Source organism: Fukomys damarensis, unplaced genomic scaffold (assembly GCF_012274545.1).
Source record: "Fukomys damarensis isolate Sample0158 unplaced genomic scaffold, DMR_v1.0_HiC HiC_scaffold_18, whole genome shotgun sequence".
In the NCBI taxonomy this organism is placed as follows: Eukaryota; Metazoa; Chordata; class Mammalia; order Rodentia; family Bathyergidae; genus Fukomys; species Fukomys damarensis.
This window is the reverse complement of record NW_022900930.1, coordinates 10,631,712-10,650,035: the sequence shown is the minus strand read 5'-3', so window position 1 is coordinate 10,650,035 and position 18,324 is coordinate 10,631,712. Positions and strand designations below refer to the sequence as shown.

Below are 18,324 nucleotides of genomic sequence, written 5' to 3'. Positions count from 1 at the left end.
GTGACCAAAGAGGGAGTTCCAGGAGAAGAACTGTGCTTCTTACGTGTATTTCAGGAAAGATAAAGGCTTCCTTGTTCCATGTTTAGGAAACTCCAGAGCAAAGATACAGTATAGTGTCTAAAATGTAATTATAAGTCAAGTTAGAGCCTCTCTTCTGACTCACTTACTTTCTTAGTTAAGAATAGCCTGAGTTTCTAAACAAAACTCCTTTGCCTCTCCCCAGTGATGACTATCTGTATACTAACACTTCCTGTCTCCCTGGAGAAAATGTGTTCCTGAGGTTTGCTTTTAGTATAAGCAGTAGTAGCCGACACCGTTAAGATTTGCCTTTGGAAATAACCACTCATTCTTTGGCCCACAGAGGGTGATGATCAATAGAAAATAAGTAGAAAGAATATACATTTCCATTCTTCTTAGATCATGTGTCACTCTGCCTGGTTTTTGAAAATTTGTTGGACTAGGATAGGTGGGGTTTTTGTTTTTGTTCAGTGTTTGTTTACAGTGCTGGATGAAATTTGCAGTTTCCCAGAAACTCTTTCCTTCTGAATTTTTGCTGTTGTTCAGAGCTGTATTAAGACATCTAGAAGCAGCCCCCTATGAAGGACCTTGAAAGCTGCTGCTGGGTCAGGAGCATCATTTGCTGAGTTCCGTTTTCTCAGCTGAGCTACCCACGCTTTCTGCCTGCAGTGGTGACGACCCTCTGTTGGGAGAAGGAAGCAGAAAAGCAGTACATTTGGGGAAGGAAGATGGAGATGGTGATAAGAGGACTTGGCACAGAAATTAAAGCAGAGGATTGGCTGTGCCATGTGCTTTTCCCCCCACGCCGCTTTGCCACTTTCTGCCCATGTCATTGCTCCAGCCCCTTCCAGCTGACACATAACAGGAGAGACAGCTGAAGGAAAACCTGTGACTCGCTTCTGCCGAGTTGTCCGTAGGTGTGTAGTAGGTGACAAGGAGTAATTGAGAAACCCTTCTTTCCTGCCCCCCACCCCCACTCCAATCTGTGGATGAGGTCTCCTTCACCAGATGGCTTTCAGTGAGTTAAGGCCACTCCTGGCTTTGTTAAGTCAACAGCAAGGCCTTTCGTTATTACTTTGCAGAATCCCGAGTTGACAGTGGCTGGAAAAGACTGGGAGTAGTTTCTTTGGACCACAACATCTGCCCTTGCTTCATTCATATAACAGCTGAAATCAAGTGATTCTGGGGATTTGGTTAGAGAACCCACCCTGCATGGTGAGGAGGGAAGGGGAGGTAGTTCGAGGTTAGGTAGACTCAGCCATTTGACTCGGTGGGATATGTTGCCCACATGGCACCTTTCCCTGGGAGCTCTTCTTTTATCATGAATCCTTCATAGCTGGGAGTATACTTTCCTTTGCCACATCAGTGCTAGATTTGGCTGAACTCTCATCCAGTGCCGATGAGATCCACATGGATCACTTCTTATTTGGAATCATTCCAGGTCAGCATTGGACTCTGTATCTCAAAGAATCATGAACAGATGATGGTTATGTAAATGTTCCATTTTGGGACTCAGAGTGAACAGGTAGAAGTTTTGCAGATCAGCCAATATGACCCATTTTACAGATGAGGAAACAGGCCTGCGAAGATGGGAGAGAGATTCCCAAAGTCACAATGGCTCTACCATGACCAGACCCAGACCAGTCACCTGACTCCTAGGCCTGTTTCTTTCCATCCTGAGGTGCTGGCCCACCAAAGACTTAAATCTTTAATGGCATCCTGGAGAGGCTTCAGTACAGTGACTCCTTGGAACTTTTTCCTCCTGAGTAAAAGGGAAGCCTGTGAGAAGAGACTTGGAGTCAAAGACAAGGGAATCAGCACCTAACTGCACCTGAGGGCATCAGAGAATCTTACTAACTGGAGGTAGAACAGAGTGGGGAGTCCCAGATGGAGCCTCTCCCCATAGTGAATAAATCAGTTTTTGTCTTGGAAGTTTTGTAATGTTTTTGGAGAGTCTTCTAAGTAATTTTGCTTTTCTTAGCAATGTTATGCTCTGTTTTGAGACATGGATTTTTTTTTTCTTCTAGTGTTTCTCTCCTGAGGCAAAGCCCAACACACCTGTCTTTTGTCCACTTCTCCAGCAAATTAGATTTGTCTCTGGGAATGTGTTTGTCACATATCAACCTACTACAGACCAGCAGAGGGAGCTCCCATGTTGAATTTGTTTGTTAGCTTTTACCCCCTTTTGCAAAAACTATTTCTTGGCAACATTTGAGAGATTCAATAAAAATTTTACTCAGAAAAAAAAAAAGATCTCAAGTAGACTGCAGCGTTTTGTTTTCATGGTGATTCAGTTTTGGATCAAAGGTTTTCATCTCTGAGGTTCTGGGAGAATTGGGCCCTTGACAACTAAGTGTGTTACACAGGAGGAGGACTCAGAAAGAGCACCTAGGAAGACTGCGCCTCATCACTGCTGCCTGCATCTTCTTGGGCTCCCAAATACCACAACCTGCGTACTGCAAGATTCTCATCCCAGCCTCCACATCTCCTACGGGAGAGCTTGCTTCACCAGGCATGACATGACTAGCTAGTGGATACCTGTTCGCAACAAGTGGATGTATTTGCCAGCTTGCCTGCTGGGATCCAGAGGAAGGAGGACCCAAGAGATGGAACTTGTCCTTAAAAAGAAGTTGGGTCACATTTCTAGTTGTGCTCCAGTTACAGTCACGATCTGGTTCCCCCTTAGATGTCCTGGTTGTAATCTTACGATGCTGTTTGCATTCAAATCCCACTGTGTAAGAACTCACTGCCCAAGAGGACTGTGTGTGGCCTTATGTTTTTAAGGAGGAAAGAGCAATCCTGTGCGAGAAACATCTGATGTTTAAGATCATTACCACTGTTAGAAGTGAACATCTAGCCTTCTTTCAGGGTCATTGCTATTCGAAATTTATTAAATATATTGTGTAAGTCACTCTGAGTAGAAGTTTCACCCACCACCATCTGGAAAGTTATGCACGGAAGACAATATCCAGCTCTTCATGTTGCCTTCTGCTCACACATGTCTGCCTTTAAAGTCCAGGTTCATCTTTTGCTTTTAGGCTTGGTGTCTTGGGGCAGAGAGAAATTGTCAGTAAGGCACACTGCCCTCCACGTTCTAGAAATGCAACAGCACCTGTCTTCCACTGGAGCCTGTCAGAGTTGGACCAGAAACATTTGCAGAGATGCGGGGCTGAGAGACCCGGTTGCCTGTTGCCTCTTGGGAGATTCATTCATCTCACATCACCCCAGTCCTTTCAGGATGTGTGCAGCCTGCTGCACAGCTCAGGATTGAACACATCACTTACGCTACAGAAACAGAACACTTCAAAGAGCTGACTTCTTGGGGGCATGCCCCTCGGGAGGTGCCTTGTGACACAGTGGAAAATTTTTAAAGGTTAAACCCAAAATAAATACAGAAGTGGGCCATGGGAAAAGAGACATAGGCAAGGAGGTTGGGGAGATTGCAGAGATAGATGGGCCTAGGTCGGTGCTCTAGGGCTGTTCCCATCGGCTAAGCATTTACTCGGCAGCGGGGGCTCACTTCTGGGAACTGCATTTTGGGACATTTTTTTGTTTTAAAAGTATCAGTAAGCATCTCTGTCCCTCACTACTGCCTTATGGAGGATACCAAGAAAAACAGAGGAACCTGCAGTGTGATATGAGGAGTGGTGGCGCAGAGTGTAACACAGTATATAGATTTAGAAATTCACAGAGCCCCTTGGAAATCATCTTCATCCCAGGGCAGCTGCCATCCTACCCAGGCACCTGTGGCAAAGAGTCTTACTTTTCAGCCTCTAACTCCTATTTTTCAGGCCATAGCGATTGCTGCATTGGTGGCTGTATCTATGAGTGAGTGACGTGTGAACAAAACAGTCTCTAATACCCAGGAAGGTGCTGTACCCCCAGGTGCATCCTGGATGCCAAAAATAAGGAAAGGACTGGGGGAGCGTGGGCTTTTGCTTCTGTGAATCCCAGATGGCATCAGCTCCTAACCCTGGCCATCAACATCCATTGTCTTCCTCAGAGCTGCTTCTTGGGCCTGTCCCAAAGACCCAGGCTTTGAAGGACTGTGCAAGTTGCTTGTGGTGCTGAGCAGCCCAAGGCTTGCAGTTGCTTGCAGACATAAAGGAAACTATTAATCCAGTCTGCGAGTCCAGACTGGGGAGAAACCATCCTGAGTGCTGTTTCCTGAAATGTTAGCCCTGCCTTGTTGGGTTTTCTAAGAGCATCTAGCTTGGTGTTCACAGGAGACAGGCAGGTAGGCCAGATGGGCAGCATTAGCCCCTGCGAACAGTCTATGCCTCCCCTAGTTACTATGAGTCTCCTTTTCCTTCTGTGGGCAGACCTGTGCTATCACTTGGGCCATTCCAGGAGTACGCCAGTGTCTTTAGTCCACAGAAGACAGGCCAGGCTGGGAACACAGGGCAGGACGTGTCCACCTACCAAAAATGTTCCTGTGATGGGCAGCACATCAAGAGTGGGAAACAGCTGAAGTCCCAGAGCAGGACATTGTTTCTCATTGCTTTACATGGAGCCACTGTCCCAGAACTTTCCAGCTGTTGCCTTATCTCTTTCCTATCAGAAACTGGAGGAGAAAGACTATACACACACACACACACTCTCCCTGGTTTTTTTTCACAGTCCTAGTGTACTAGGATTTGCCCAGCTTCCTTGGCTGGCTTGGGCCTTGGGAGATATAACCCACTCCTGGCCAAGTAAATGATCTCCCTGGTGACCCTGTCCATCCCTTCCCCAAATCTGTGCTGGCATTTGGCAAGCTAAGGAACTTTTTCATAAGACAGCGAGAAACATTCTCCCTGTTTGTTGCCAGTAGCCCTTTAGGAGCACTCCAAGCTTTTACCAATTCCAGCCATGCTAGAAATACTTGTTCCTTTAGCCAGAGCAGCTGTACTGAATCCAGACAGTCCCCTACTGGCAGCTTTCTAAAACTAGACAGTCCCTATGTGTATGCTTGTGCGGCCCTGGCCAAAGTTCCCAAGCGGCGGATTACCCCAGAAGTCAGGACTGGGAGAACAGCCCAGAGTGGGCCTGCAGCCAGGTGCACCTTAGCTGGTGCACTGCGCGTTCAGGGTTCTTAAGCATGTCCCACACTGTCCTCTGTAAAGGCAGGCTCCCTGGGTCCTGTGCAGACTGTCCCTGACCGTACTTGTCAGAGTCCAAGTCCAAGTCTCATCAAGTCACTCCTGCAAATTGTGCTGGTGAGCTCAGCCTCCTACACTTGCTAACAAATGTGTGGCCCCACTGCACAGTTGACAAAACCAAATTGTAATGAGTTATTAGACACAGCATAATTAGAGATTTTAGGCAAGTTTTTTTTTCAATCATCGTGCCTATTTCCTTATCTGAGAAGAAAAACCCTTACCTCTTGTAGTTACTTTGAAGTAAAGAGTTAAGTGCATCGGCTAGAGTAGGAATTATTAAAATATTTCTTCCAGTACCTGCCCTTTGTAAGCACTTGATCTAATCTGGTGCAGGTCGGAGGTCCCGGAGCCTTCCCTGTGAGTGTGAGAAGCACATCAACACTATGCCTCCAGTCCGGGGATCTTAGGGCCTGGGCTTTGTTCTTGGGTCCAGAAGAGAAGTAGCTGGAGCAGGGCACTGATGTTAAGTGGCCTGCAGTGTGGACTGAGGAGGCCCTGTTGGGGGTCAGCTGGAGTCCACCAGACATTTTGACCCCTCTCCACACAGGTACCTGTTAGTGCCCAGAAGTGTACAAGGCCTAACTGCTTTGGAAAGAAACCCAAGACTACAAAGAAACTTTGGAATTATACAACATAATCTTCATAGAAGGAGAAAGTGACCTTTTCCTTGAAGGAAACCAGTTGTGACAGGGCGAGAAGGAAAATCAACTCCAAATGGGATCATGTTTTATTCAGGGTTTGTTCTGCCAGTGGGGAGGGCCAGCACCCAGTGACAGGATGGAAAGCGGGACACCCCAACTTCAAGCGTCATGCGTTCCGCCACAAAGCTCTGCGCGCTTCACTGAGCGCCCCTCCTGGGGACCTCTAATGGCCCTTGATAGCAAACATAGTTAAAAATTAATAGGCTGACAGAATTAAATATGGATGACAAGCAACCGCTGTGGACTTAGTCTGACACAGGGTGTTACACGCTTGGGTGCCCTCAGCTCAAGTGGCGTCTTGAATGAACTTGGAGATGTCTTAGCACGTTTCACATGCTTGTTTGGAACCAGGAGCCTGACTTGTGCTTAGGACAGACAGGAAAACAAGTTTAAAAGCCCAGGAGAAGAAACTGTCCCTGAAGGCCTGTGGTGAATTCAAGCCAGCCTTGACTGGTCTTAGCGGGCAGTGTCCACTGTCCTAGAGCCTCGCTGTCCCACCCAGACCTCAGTGGATGGAGCCTGGCCTTCTCCAGTCATGGCTTTCATGCGCACCACCTTTCCAGCTGGGCTGATGAGACGGCAGGCCTGTTAACTTCTTGCCAAGGTGGTAGCAAGGTGTTTAATTGCCCTAGGCTGGGAGTAGCAAGTGCCTGACAAGTGGGAGGGTTGACTGCAGTACGTGCTCTGTGTGGATGCTGAAAGAGTGTTGGCAGCTAGCTTGGTGTGGCAGAGCAGCAGGGGGTCACTTCAGAAGGGACCTTCAGTGAGCCCCATTTATGCAGAGCAGACATGTTGAAAAGTCTTTTCTCAGTCTGTGGCAGTGCTTTATTAGACACAAGGAGGTCTGCTGTTTGAAAACAGTAGGTACTACAAGGAGAATAGCCTTTATATTGCAATTCATAACTCCAGTCTCTTGGGCGAGTGTGGAGTGTTTTGGGGCAGAATGGGCTTCAGCCTGCATCCCCTCTTCAGCCTCGCAGCCCAACAACCTGCTGAAGGTCCTCATGGGGTTTCCTTGATGATCCTGCCCAGGAGGAGATCCCAAGGTCTGCAGTGAGAGAGGCAAAATTGCTTTTCATTAAAGCAGTGTGTGAGTGGCTTGCTGCCAGGGGCTCAGGGCCGGGGAAGCCCCCTCAGAGGAATAGAGGGCTCCATTGGGGGACAGTAATAAAAACCTGCCTAAGACTGTCCGGGACTTAAAAGCCAATCAGTTTGTTGGAGTCACTCACATACAGTACTTGCTTGAGGTACTGTTTTTATTTTTTTTCAAAGAGGGACAGCTTTGCTCTGAACGTCATAATGAGCAGCTCTGTGCTAGCAGTGGGAAAGATAAGAGGACACCTGCCCCCCGCCCCCGACATCCAGCCCCCTGGCTGGTGTGCAGGTCTTCCGTGCAAAGAAGTTTCCTTAGGAGGTAGGAACTTGGGTCTCACAATGGCATCTAAGCCACCTCGATCCTAAAAAAGTCATCACTGGCAGGGGCCTTCCAGATGAACATTTCTCAAGGCTCACAGGAATTAATAGCTGTCACACAATCAGAAGGTTCTGTGGTCAGAAAAACTTGGGCAAGGAAGGGATCGATCAAATCTTAATTTTCTTTCTGTATTTCTGTCTTGTTTGTTTTCATTTCATTGTATTTTTTGCTTTTGGGAATTTCTCAAGAACCTTTTGTGTGCCACGTATAAGAAGAACCTGTGGCAGCCATGCTCTGTCATTTGTTGGCCTCCAGGCAAGCTTCCGATGGGTCTTCCAGCCGCACTTGTAGAACCCACTGAAGAGCAGACAAATGTGTGTGTTGAATTCACCTTGAGGGCTGTTGAAAGTATGTCATAGCCAGGTGTGGGGGCCCTCACCTGTATCCCGGCACGTTGGGACACTGAGGCAGGAGGGCCACAGATTTTAGCCTAGCCTGAGCAATTTTGCAAAACTTTTTCAAAAACAAAATTTTTTAAAGGGTTAGGGATGCAGCTCAGTGCAAAGGCCCTGTGTTCAGTCCTTGGTATCACATGAAAAATAGCAAGTTACAGGGCCCCACCATTAGCGTTTTCTCCATTCATGACAAATTCCAGGTGATGCTGATGGCCCAGGGGCTACTCTTGGAGAACCACTGGTATGGACTTAACCCTTAACTCAGTGGAAAAGAAACTGGTCAGACCCAAGGGTGTTTACTAACAGTAGTGACCATTAACTGCCCAGCACCTGGTAAGCAGTTCTCTTGTGTGTTTCTAAAGGCAGGTGTGATACCGGCTGGGTCCAGGGCCTAGATCCACTCTTGTGCCTTGCCCTGTGCTGTTCACACCCCTCTGTGGAAGGCACAGTGCGTCAGAGACAGTAGAGTTTTCCTGTCCGTGGCGTCATTGTTTGGAGTGTTTGAGTCCTCTGGGCTTTGGCGTCCTCATCTGTAAATGGAGGTGGACGGAAGGTATTTTTGTGACTTCTTTCCCTGGTATTGTTTTATTTTTTATTCCAGTCATTTATTTCTGGGTATTTCTTTTCTGAGTGTCTTTTAATCCTGTCCAAATTACCGCCACTCTGAGGTGTTGGAACTTGACAGGGTCACTGCTGTAGGGCACCACCTCCTCAAAGAGCTTACCTGAATTAAGAGGGCCCTTGGGTGGAGGTTTCCCTGTGACACTGGTGCAGTGGAGAAAATCCCCAGGCCTTCCACGGTGCTCACCTGGTTCCTAGTCCATGTGAAGTACTTCGCACGGTCTCTGGTGCGGACTCAGAATCTGTTGGTTAGGTATATTACATTAGAGGTTTTGATGGGGACTTTAGAACCCCTAGAACTGTGCAGGTCTGTGTGTATTGTTCTGCAGCCGAGGTGGAACAGGGTCAGGATGCTGTCCCGGGAGGCCAGCTCCTACTGTTCCATGGTTGGAAGGAGTGGATTTAAGCCCTGCTGAACTGTTCATGGAGAGAAGCATTACTCCAGGAGACTGTGGCAAGCTGCAGGTTTGCTGCATCTAAAACAGCCCCCCAGGAATCGAGAGTTAACTGGGGCCCCGGACCACAAGCAGGACAAAAAGCCTGAGCGAGAGTAAGGGTGAATCCGCCCCTTACCCCCACCGCCATCCACCGACCAGCACCTGAGCACAGAACAGCTTGTGGAACCAGGCCAACGGCCCACTGCAGCTCTGCCCAGGAACTGCTGCTGTCTTCCCTGTGCAGACAGGAGGCGATCCTTACCCCCACCGACCAGCACCTGAGCACAGAACAGCTTGTGGAACCCGCCAACGGCCCACTGCAGCTCTGCCCAGGAACTGCTGCTGTCTTCCCTGTGCAGACAGGAGGCGCAGCCCTCTCAGCCTGGTCGGTACTGCCCTCTGCTGGAAGGTGCGCTTGGCTGGGCCTCTGTACCCGAAGAGTAGGCCACCAGGGGCATCTCTGGAGTCTTCCAGGAGATCCTGCCCTCTGGTCCATACCCTGAGGGCCATGAGATGAGTTTGGGGGCCTGTCTTGTCCTGCCCACCACTGTGTCAGTCCACTTTGAGAATCACTGGCCCGCTTCCTCACTGGCATCCTCCACCTGAGCTCAGCTGAGCACAGTTTAACCTGGACCCCACTGCCCACCGGCCGATCAGTCACCTTGTCACCCTGGAGTCCCTGGAGGACAGGCATGTGTGCAAATGAGGAATGCCCGGGCTGTGAGTGGGCGGTGAGGGCTTCCACCTCGCAGTCACCCACTCTGCAGCTCTCCCAGCGGCCCCCTCCCAGGGCTTGGTGCCCCTGCCCCACACCAGGCAGCACAGCTGCCGTCCCCGCACTCCCTACTGACCCAGTGCACACTCCTCCAGCCCCTCTACAGTGTGCACGTCCCCAGGGCCCTGTGCCCACACCCCTCCTTTACCACCTGTCTCGAAGGCAGCTCCAACTCTGCTCTTTGCTTAGTGAGCAAGTGGATTCAGAGGCACAAAACCATAAGCCAAGGGTAGGTACAAGTTTTTCTTGTCTCTTCTTCAAGCCTCTTTTGCTGCCTTTCTCCTCTCACCTTTGTTTACCACCTCCTTTTCTCTTTTCCTTTGCCCTCCATCTACTTCTGAATTCTCAAGGTAGTAATGGGTTTTTAATCTACCTGCTGGGAAGTTTCTGATCCTTCAACCCCTCAACTGCCACAAGTGCTGAGAACAGATGGCTCTTTCTGAGGAGCTGAGGAGCCTCTGTTGGCTCCTGAGTAGTATGGTTTTGCTGTCTCAGGACTGAGGCCTCCTGCTATTGTCTGGTTTCTCATACAATCCTCAGAGACCTGATCCATGGCAGCCAGAGGGACCCTGCTGTGGATTTATGGTGTCAGAAGAGAAGCTCAAGATACACCCTGGGTCCATTCAAATCACGTGAGCCAAGTCAGGCCAGCGACTTCTACCCCAAAGGGGCCTGGGGGTGGAATCCTCAGTGTGGTTCCCTCCCTGCGCTGAAAGCCGTGGAGGATGCAGCCCCTCTCAGAAGGCCTGTGAGGTAGAAGGAAATGCCAAATACTTCTGCATGGGGATCAAGCAAGGTCAGAGACACTATGGCTTCTCTACAGTGCCCAGTTTCTGGTCAGCTCAGCTTTTTTTCTTTTTTTTTTTTGTACCGGAGATCGAACTCAGGACCTTGTACTTGTAAAGTAGGAGGTGGAACCACTGAGCTAAATCCCTGGCCCGAGTTAGGTTAAGTTTTGTCCCAAGCCTGATGCCACAGTTCTCTGACCGTGATTCAAAATGCCCAAATCTTAACTGATTTTCCCTCAGAAGATGGACAATAGGTTTTCCTCAGTTCCTCAGTCCCTGGGTTCTTCAGAGTTCCCTCATGGGCCTTAAACATCATTTTACCCCATTTTAGCAAGTATGACTCCTGCTTCATCATGATGCTTTGAAGTCTGAATAAGGCTTTTACCTGTCTCATGGGGTAGTACCACCTCCCCTATGGCCCTGCGGGTGTCTCCACTGAAATCTCTCCCTTATCCCAGCAGTGCTTTGTGGTGTCCTACAGAGGTGGTCCCTCGGTGTAAAAGGGAGAGCAGTTTTAAACAGCCACCTCTTGCTTGTATCTAAGGGCTTTTGGGAAAAACTGACATTTCTTTGTTAAAAACAAAGTATGCTTGCCCTTTTGTTTGTTTTTCGCATTTTCTTTGGTATAGGACACAACATTCTGCCAAGTGGACAGAGTATCATTCAGTCCCTTTGTGTTGGGGTTGGCCTTACTGTTTAGAATTCCAAGATGGTGGAGCTTCTGTCTTCCCTGGAAAGGCTTTTTGCCCATTGCTGCAGGCCTCCCTCCCCAGCAGAATGAGTAGGGAGAATTGGTTAGCAGGTTATCTCTCATTGCCAAGAAACCAGAGCCCTCTTTTCTAAATAGGACCCGATTTTCAAAGAAGGTTTGACCAAGCCATTGTGATTGAAGGGATCATAAACTGCTGCTTGCTTATCAAAGCAGAGAAATAGTTTCCACTTCTTGCCTAGAAAGCTATGAGGCAGCCCTTTCCCCACCTGGGCATTTCCAAGTGAGTGTGGAAAATGGATTCACTGGGCCAGACTGCCTCACGATGGCTGTTAACTTCAAAGGACAACGGTGCCACAGAGCTGGCAGAACCTCAGGCCCCTCGGGAGGTGGATGTTTCCCTGAAAGCTCGGTGCATCCACGGGTGTGTGAAAGACCTCTCACACTTCGCCACACACAGGCCAGTGTGATGGGGACCATCAGAGCAGTGCGGAGCTCCGTACAGGACAGCATGCGGTAGCTCACAGCATCTCCCATGTGTCTTTTCAGATGCGCTGGCTCCCTCCCTCCGAGGCTACTTCTCAGGGCTGGAAGTCCCGTCAGTTCTGCTGAATGCTGTGTAAGTACCAGGTTCCCTGCGGAGCATGCAAAGCACCTAGCACACACCCCGCACCCAGTGGGCACATCACACCAAGAACAACTCTCAGGTGGCCACGCATCTTTTCTAGGAGAAAGTTTCTGCCTGGGGTGGGGGAGAAGTATGGGTGCCATGCTGAGTCCAACTTAGAAATTATATTCTGTATGACCTGCTCCATAGATGAGTGGTCAGTGTGAGTTTCTGTAGGAAAGTGTCATAAAATGCCATTACGTAATTGTGGTTCTGTGCTCCCAGCATTAAGCAGAAACCTCCTTCAAGTTGCAGGTGCAGGTTGGCACTAAATCACCTAGTTTTGGTATGGAAATTATTGTGCTGTTGCCAGGTTTGCCTTGTTCTTTTTGTTTTGTTTTGCTACCAGGGATTGAACTCTGGACCTTGCCTCTGCAAGGCAGGCTGTGGAACCACTGAGCTAAAAAAATCCCTGGCAGCCTAAAGATTTTTTTATCTTGAGGGAACAATATTCTAAAATTGGCACTTGTGTCATTGTAGGCCTAAGTTTGCTTTAAACAACTATTAAATGATTTTTTCCTGTACGTGTAGAATAAGTGCAAAAATCCAAACAGCTCCTGTAGTTCAGTATGTTGCCTGGTGCCACTGTTCTGAATTGTGATGGGTGTGTGATGGGGGTCTGCATAAAGTGAAGTTGCCTTAGAGCTGCGGTCCCATAATCAGCCCCCTCTTGGTTTACATCACCCTTCACAGCATAGGAAGAGAAATGCTTAGAGGAAAGGACCAGAGCCGCATCCATCCTGTGAGATAAAAACATAAGTATGGTAGACAGTCGTATTCATGTACCGACTACTAACAACAGGCAGGGGCCTTTTCTTGGAGAGCGTAATGGTTCTGAATGAAACTAATACTTATTTCTTTAATCGTTACTGATGCTGAGTCCCTGGTTAGATCACATGAGGCCTTTGGGACTCTTGGAGGAGTACATGAAGCCATATTTGAGAGTGCTTATGGGAAAGATGGTGGGAGTGGTGGGTGTTAGAGCTGGGCTTGTGTAGTCCAGGGCTGTCTTGGCAAGAAGAAAGGACACTGAATAGGATTTCGTTTTTTTGTTTTTGCTTTTTCAATACTGAGGTGTGAAGCCAGGGTCTTTGCATTAAGCTAAATCTCCAGCCCTTTTAATTTTTAAGACAGAATCTCACTAAATTGGTAAGTCGTCTAGGTTTTAGAATCCCGGGGTTTATTTTCCACAGGCAAGTTGCCTCTGAGACCTGAAGTCTGAATTGGTTGTTGAGGTCACCATCTCCAGATTGGCTCCAGCCCTGCGTTCGGGGTGCCTTTGTTCTCACAGGAAGGGGCCTTGACCAGCAGAAACAAAGCAGGTAAAACCAGAGGCACGGGGGAGAGCTAAGTGGCTTCTTTCGGTAGTGGCAGGTACTTTAGGGACAATGTGGCAGTCTCGGATGAGGGAGAAGTTGGCAAAGGATGGTAGCATGGGGCCTAAGGAAGGGCTGTGAGTCTGTAAACATTTACATTGGCCAAAAGGAAGGCAGCCATCATAAAGCAGTAGCCTGGCTTCCAGTCCGAAAGGTCCTGGGCTTCATTTACATCAGCTTGTCTGGTTTTTTTCCAAATTATTATTCTCCACAGACCTATCAGGGCACCCATCGGCCAGAGATCTAGAGATAGTAACAGTTATGAAAGCAGAATTAGCAGTTGCTCCTCTGTAGACTTGCAGTTTATAAAAACGCTGTAAGATCTGGATCAAAATATGTAACGTCTCCTGGGGAGGAGTCATTTGTTGTGAGCCGTGGGCCAGATTCCTTCCCGGTAACGAAGAGGGGCATGGACATGGACAGTGGCGCTCACGCCTCTGCATCCCAAGGTGGGCCCGCTTGGTGTACCTTCTCCTCCTCTTAGATCAAGTCCTCTCCGAGACAGCTAGTAATCCGGTCTTTGTGACACTAGGGAAATGTAAATTAGAATGGGAAGTAGTGGTGCTGATGAGCTAACATACACATTTTAGGCCAAGCTGAGTCTGTCAAAAAGGCTGTGTGAAAGGGGGCGCTCCTATGGCACGCCTGGCCCGGCGGCTGCCTCCGTTTCCCTAAATGGGCCTTCTTCCCGGGCTCAGTTTGCCCTGCGTGGAGAGACAGTACCAGCACAGAAGGTGGAAGCGGGAGTGAGGTCTGGTACTGGACACAGCGTCCCGGATCGAGGCTGGCCGTCCTCTCTGATGAGACGGAAGCTCAGATGCCATCCTTCAGGCCCTGAGCGTCCAGGGCCTCCCTCTCAGAGGCCCTGTGGGGCCTTTAATTTATCTGCCTTGGCTTAATGCTAAAGAGAAGTTAGTGAGTGGACTAGAAATGGAAATTAAAGTTGTTCTTTATCGTTTAAACAAACATGGGTTGTGCCTGCTGTGTGTTAGACATAAATGTGGAAAACGCAGGCCTGTACACTAAGGGGCTGTAGTTCTAATGGAAGAGAATTGGGAACTCATTGCATGGGAGACAGAAAAGTGACTGCTCAGGCTGCCCCAAGGTCCTCCTACTGGGAGGGAGGTAGAAAGCTCATGTGCCCTGTTGTTCGCGGCCTGAGGAAGATGTCAGACCCTCAGGAGAGGGGCCCGCGGGGGTGGGGGTTCCATTGTGAAGTCTGCTTGGCTCACCTGACAGTGCTGTACTCGCTAGGGCTTTGGTGGCGGCCCAGACAGGACTGGGAGTTTCCAATTTCCCACATCTAACAAGAATGGAGAGCATAAGCACCTTTTTTGTCACTCCCTATGGCTGTGAGTCGTGCAGCTTTCCCCATTAGATATCCAAATACAGTTAAAATACTTTTTTTAAAAGGGAAGGAGTTATTGTGGGTGTGGGAAGGTATTCGTAAGAGCGCATGAGAACAAGACCACAGCATAGAAATTATAAGCACCTGTCATTTACAGCCTCACCAAATTAGAGAAGAAAATGGCCAGAGATGACACATCTGAAATTTGAGGCCATTTATTCCTTAGAATTTGTTTTGGAAGGAACAGCCTTGCTTGTCTTTGGCTGCGAGCACAGACACCTTGAGCACAGAATTGTCCTGCCCCAGGGACTGCAGGTGGAGAAGCTTACAAGGAAGGAAAGGCAGGGGTTCTTCATGTCGACCCAGAGAGCTGCTGTAGCTCCCGCCCTCACCCCTACACTCTCTCAGAGGTTGTGCTCTCATACTCAATGTGGCCCAGAAGCCGGGGCAGTTCTTGTGACTGACTTGAAATTCCATTCCCCTTCAATTAATCAAGTTCTCCATGTCACGCTTGAAGTCAGAACATCCTAAGTGCCCAGAATGGTTATAGTGTGATGAAGAGGTAGGTGAGAAAATAACAGATACAGTGGTTTGCGTGGTGCCGAGTGTGGACAATGGGAAGCCCATAAGAGAGAGACTAAGCAGTGCAGGTGGGACACACGCTTCTGTTCTGTCCAGCGGCCAAAGGAGCAGGGTCAGCCTGAGCATGAAGCACTTGAACAGAGGCCCAACACTCTCCACATGAAGGGGCTGCTTTTCCAGAACAGGCCATGCCTAAGTTTGGAGACTAAATGAACTTTTCTCATCTGTGCTGTGAAAGTAGCAAGGCTTGAAGTGCAGCTGGCTCAATGTATGGAGGCCTGCAGGGGTCCCCACCCCGTGGGGACTCGTGGGTGGGTGGCAGCCCTTCTCTGGGGCAGGCCTTTTGGTTGTCAGTGTTGCTGCCAGGCCTTCGCTGGCTGGACCTGTGTGAGGAGCAGCTGATAGATTGTTCCCTCCCAGACCCCAGGACAGCTGTGTACACAGAAGCTGCGACCCGCCCGCTTCCCCTCTTTTGCAGTCTGGATGGCTGTTCCCGCTGGAAGTTCAAAGAGGGTGGCCATGTGAGAGGCCAGGACATTGAGTCCTCGTTACACGGAACCTCACAAGGTCTGTGGACTCAGCACATCTGCAGTTGCCTTTCTTTTGGGAGTCGTCTCCCCTGGGCGTCAGTGCAAGGGTCTCACCTGCACCAGCTCACTGAGCCCCCAGGGGAGCCCAGCCCCAGCACACACAGCTGCACTCAGGATAGTAATGGGACAGAGCTCACTGACAAATCCCATGCTTCTGAGCAGGCAACTGAGAGTTCGGCGGTCGTCATGCATACCTTAAACCCGGAGGCCAAGAGGGGCCTGGCTGTCGTGTGCAGTATGGCTTGTTCAGCAGTAGGCATCCTGGAAACGCGGCCCAGGTCTGGCAGCCCTGGCAGGGGCCTGTGCCCATTGCTGCTGGGCCCCTCCCTGGCGTGCTGTGGGAGTGTGGCAACGGCTGGGAGAAATCGAGTGAGCTGATTGCGAGGATGCACGTTTACTTTCCTCTCCTCAAAAAACACTACTCTTGCTGTGTGTGGTGGTCACGCCTGTAATCCCAGAACTCAGGAGATGGGCAGAACCACCGTGAGTTTGAGACCAGCCTGGGCTACATAGCAAGACCCTATCTCAAAAATGAAAAATGCTTTTACTTGAAAAGCAGAATTATCCATTCATATTTTAATGTCTTTGTAGTGAAATTCCGGGGACACCTTTTCCCCCTTAATTCTGAGAAGATAGATGTCTTAAGGAAGGCACTCTTTCCTTCAGTCTCAGCCTTAATTCCAGAGGTGGAGGATTGGGCAGCCTTGGTGCCAGCAGAGCCTGACACATCTGAGGAGCTCAGGGAGTTGGTGACAGAGCCTTGTTCCCTTCTGTGGAGGAAGCACAGTGGCCAAACTGTCAAAAAGAGCACTGACGTGGATGAAAATTTGAGAAACGCGCATAGAGAGTAGGGCCATTGGTGTCCACGTGCATAGAGCTGGGCTTTTTTCTTTGGCACCATGAATATGGAAGGCATGAAATAAACTCAGGAATATTAGGAGTGTACCATCTACTAGTCTATGCACCTTCGTATTTCAAAATTCTCAGACTCCAGGGCAGTTATGGTGAGCCAAGTCTCTGAGTTGTTTTTTCTAAACTAAAACCTCAGTATTCAGGTTTAATTGCAGTGTTGGCGCTTTTTCGGTAATAGGCGGGTTTGGGGTTACAGTTTGGGCACTTGGACTCTAAAAGGTTCGCCATCACTGCCCTAGTGTTTTTTAACTTTCATTTTCTAGGAGGTGTTTGAAGCAAGCCTTAAATTATTGCATGTGTCCTACTGTGGCCTTAGGCTATCTGAGGCTATTGTGGTCTGAGGCAGCACTCAAAGCTGGTGATGATTCTGAGTCTTCCAGAGTGGGGCCTCACGTCCTACCTCTTTGCTTAGGGCTTTTGGGGTCTAGACACAGCCCTTGGGATCTGACCATGTGACCACAGCAGAGCCTCCATGGGCTAGGTCCAAGGGCCTCCGCTTCTCAGAATGCCCTTCCACTCTGGCCTGAGAGCCACCTGTTTCCTGCCGAGTCCCAAGGCCCCTTTCCTATTGCAAGCTTCTCAGTGCCGCTCTTGTAAGGTTGTTCTGAAGTGACACTTGTCCTCAGCTCGGCATCAGAGGCCTTAGGCTCCTGTGTTGGGCTCTTTTAGGTCCTTACCCTCCGTACTGGCTGGTCATCAAGGCTCAGGGCCCCCAAGCAAGAGGCCCATGGGAAGGGGTTGTGGTACCCAGGTAACAGTTGATCTCTGTCTATCCAGGTCCCAGGTGTGTGATGGCGGCTGCAATCTGTCTTGTGGGTATTAATGCGCTCTTCACTGGTGGCAACTGTTCCCCAGCTGTTCTGCAAAACTGGAGCGTGCTGGTGAGTTCCAAGGGCAGGTGTCAGCCAGTGTGGTAAAGATGGGCAACAGTGTCACCCAGGAGCTCCAGCCTCTGAGAGGTGCCCACAGTAGGGTGTGCATGGGCCCAGGTGGTTCTGGTGAGTGGTCTGCATTGCCTCTCCTGCACAGCCCACTGAGGGAAGGCCATCTAGAGTGGCCTCAGGTGGTCTTCAGAGTTTAGCATGGTCATGTTAGGTGTGGCTGGCCAGCATTCCAATCTGGTTGTACTGATTACAGCCCTTTCTTTATTTGGAACACTTTTATGATTATATTCTGAAACAAGATAATTACTCCTGGGTATGACTGTTTTCTCAAGGATTCTCAAAAGAATTCCTCTAGAATGCTCCCCCGCCCCTCAGTGCCCGGGATTGAACTCAGGACCTTGTGCTTGCAAGGCAGGTGCATTGCCACTGAGCTAAATCCCCAGCCCTAGACTCCTGGGTTTTGTCAGTAGTGATGGCGTGATTTTTCAGTTGGTATCAGTATCACTCCCCAGGAGGAGTCAGTCTCACAGTAACCATTCCCAGCGGTGACCTGCCTGTCAGGCACCCAGGGAGGGCCTTCCAGGTGTCTCTGGAAGGCTTGGCTTAGCAAAGCAGGAATACCAGGGGCTGGCAGACAGCAGTTTATGTCTCAGCCCAAATAAGGTAGCAAATTTCATTCCTGTGAAGGGCCTATAAAAAAATTGAAAGATGAGTCAGAAGGAGGGTAAAATTCCTGCTAAGGACGGAAGACCGGGTGGTGCTGACCAAGGCCATCAGTACATTTTGGGGTGCAAGTTAGTCATGCTCAGAACTGTATCTGTGTCTATGAGGAGTTGTCCAGAAACACATGGATCCAGTGTGCTGGGCAACTCTGAGGGCAGAAGTGCGCAGCCTGCATTTAAGGTC

The 18,324-nt window shown here is 49.4% G+C and overlaps 1 protein-coding gene across 8 annotated transcripts in view; it reads left to right on the top strand.

Moving 5' to 3' along the window:
• The window catches only part of Rbpms (RNA binding protein, mRNA processing factor), a 169,977-nt gene that overhangs the window by 145,483 nt on the left and 6,170 nt on the right, over nt 1-18,324 (top strand). For 4 of the 8 annotated variants that reach the window (XM_019207267.1, XM_010622015.2, XM_010622017.2 and 1 more), the window contains exon 7: nt 2,046-7,795. In XM_019207267.1, coding sequence (XP_019062812.1) covers nt 2,046-2,177 — 132 coding nt within the window. In that variant the 3' untranslated portion in view covers nt 2,178-7,795. Of the gene's footprint in view, nt 1-2,045; nt 7,796-11,608; nt 11,679-17,311; nt 17,416-18,324 lie in introns of those variants that run through there. The other 4 variants (XM_033765385.1, XM_010622008.2, XR_004517854.1 and 1 more) reach the window with 3 other exon arrangements.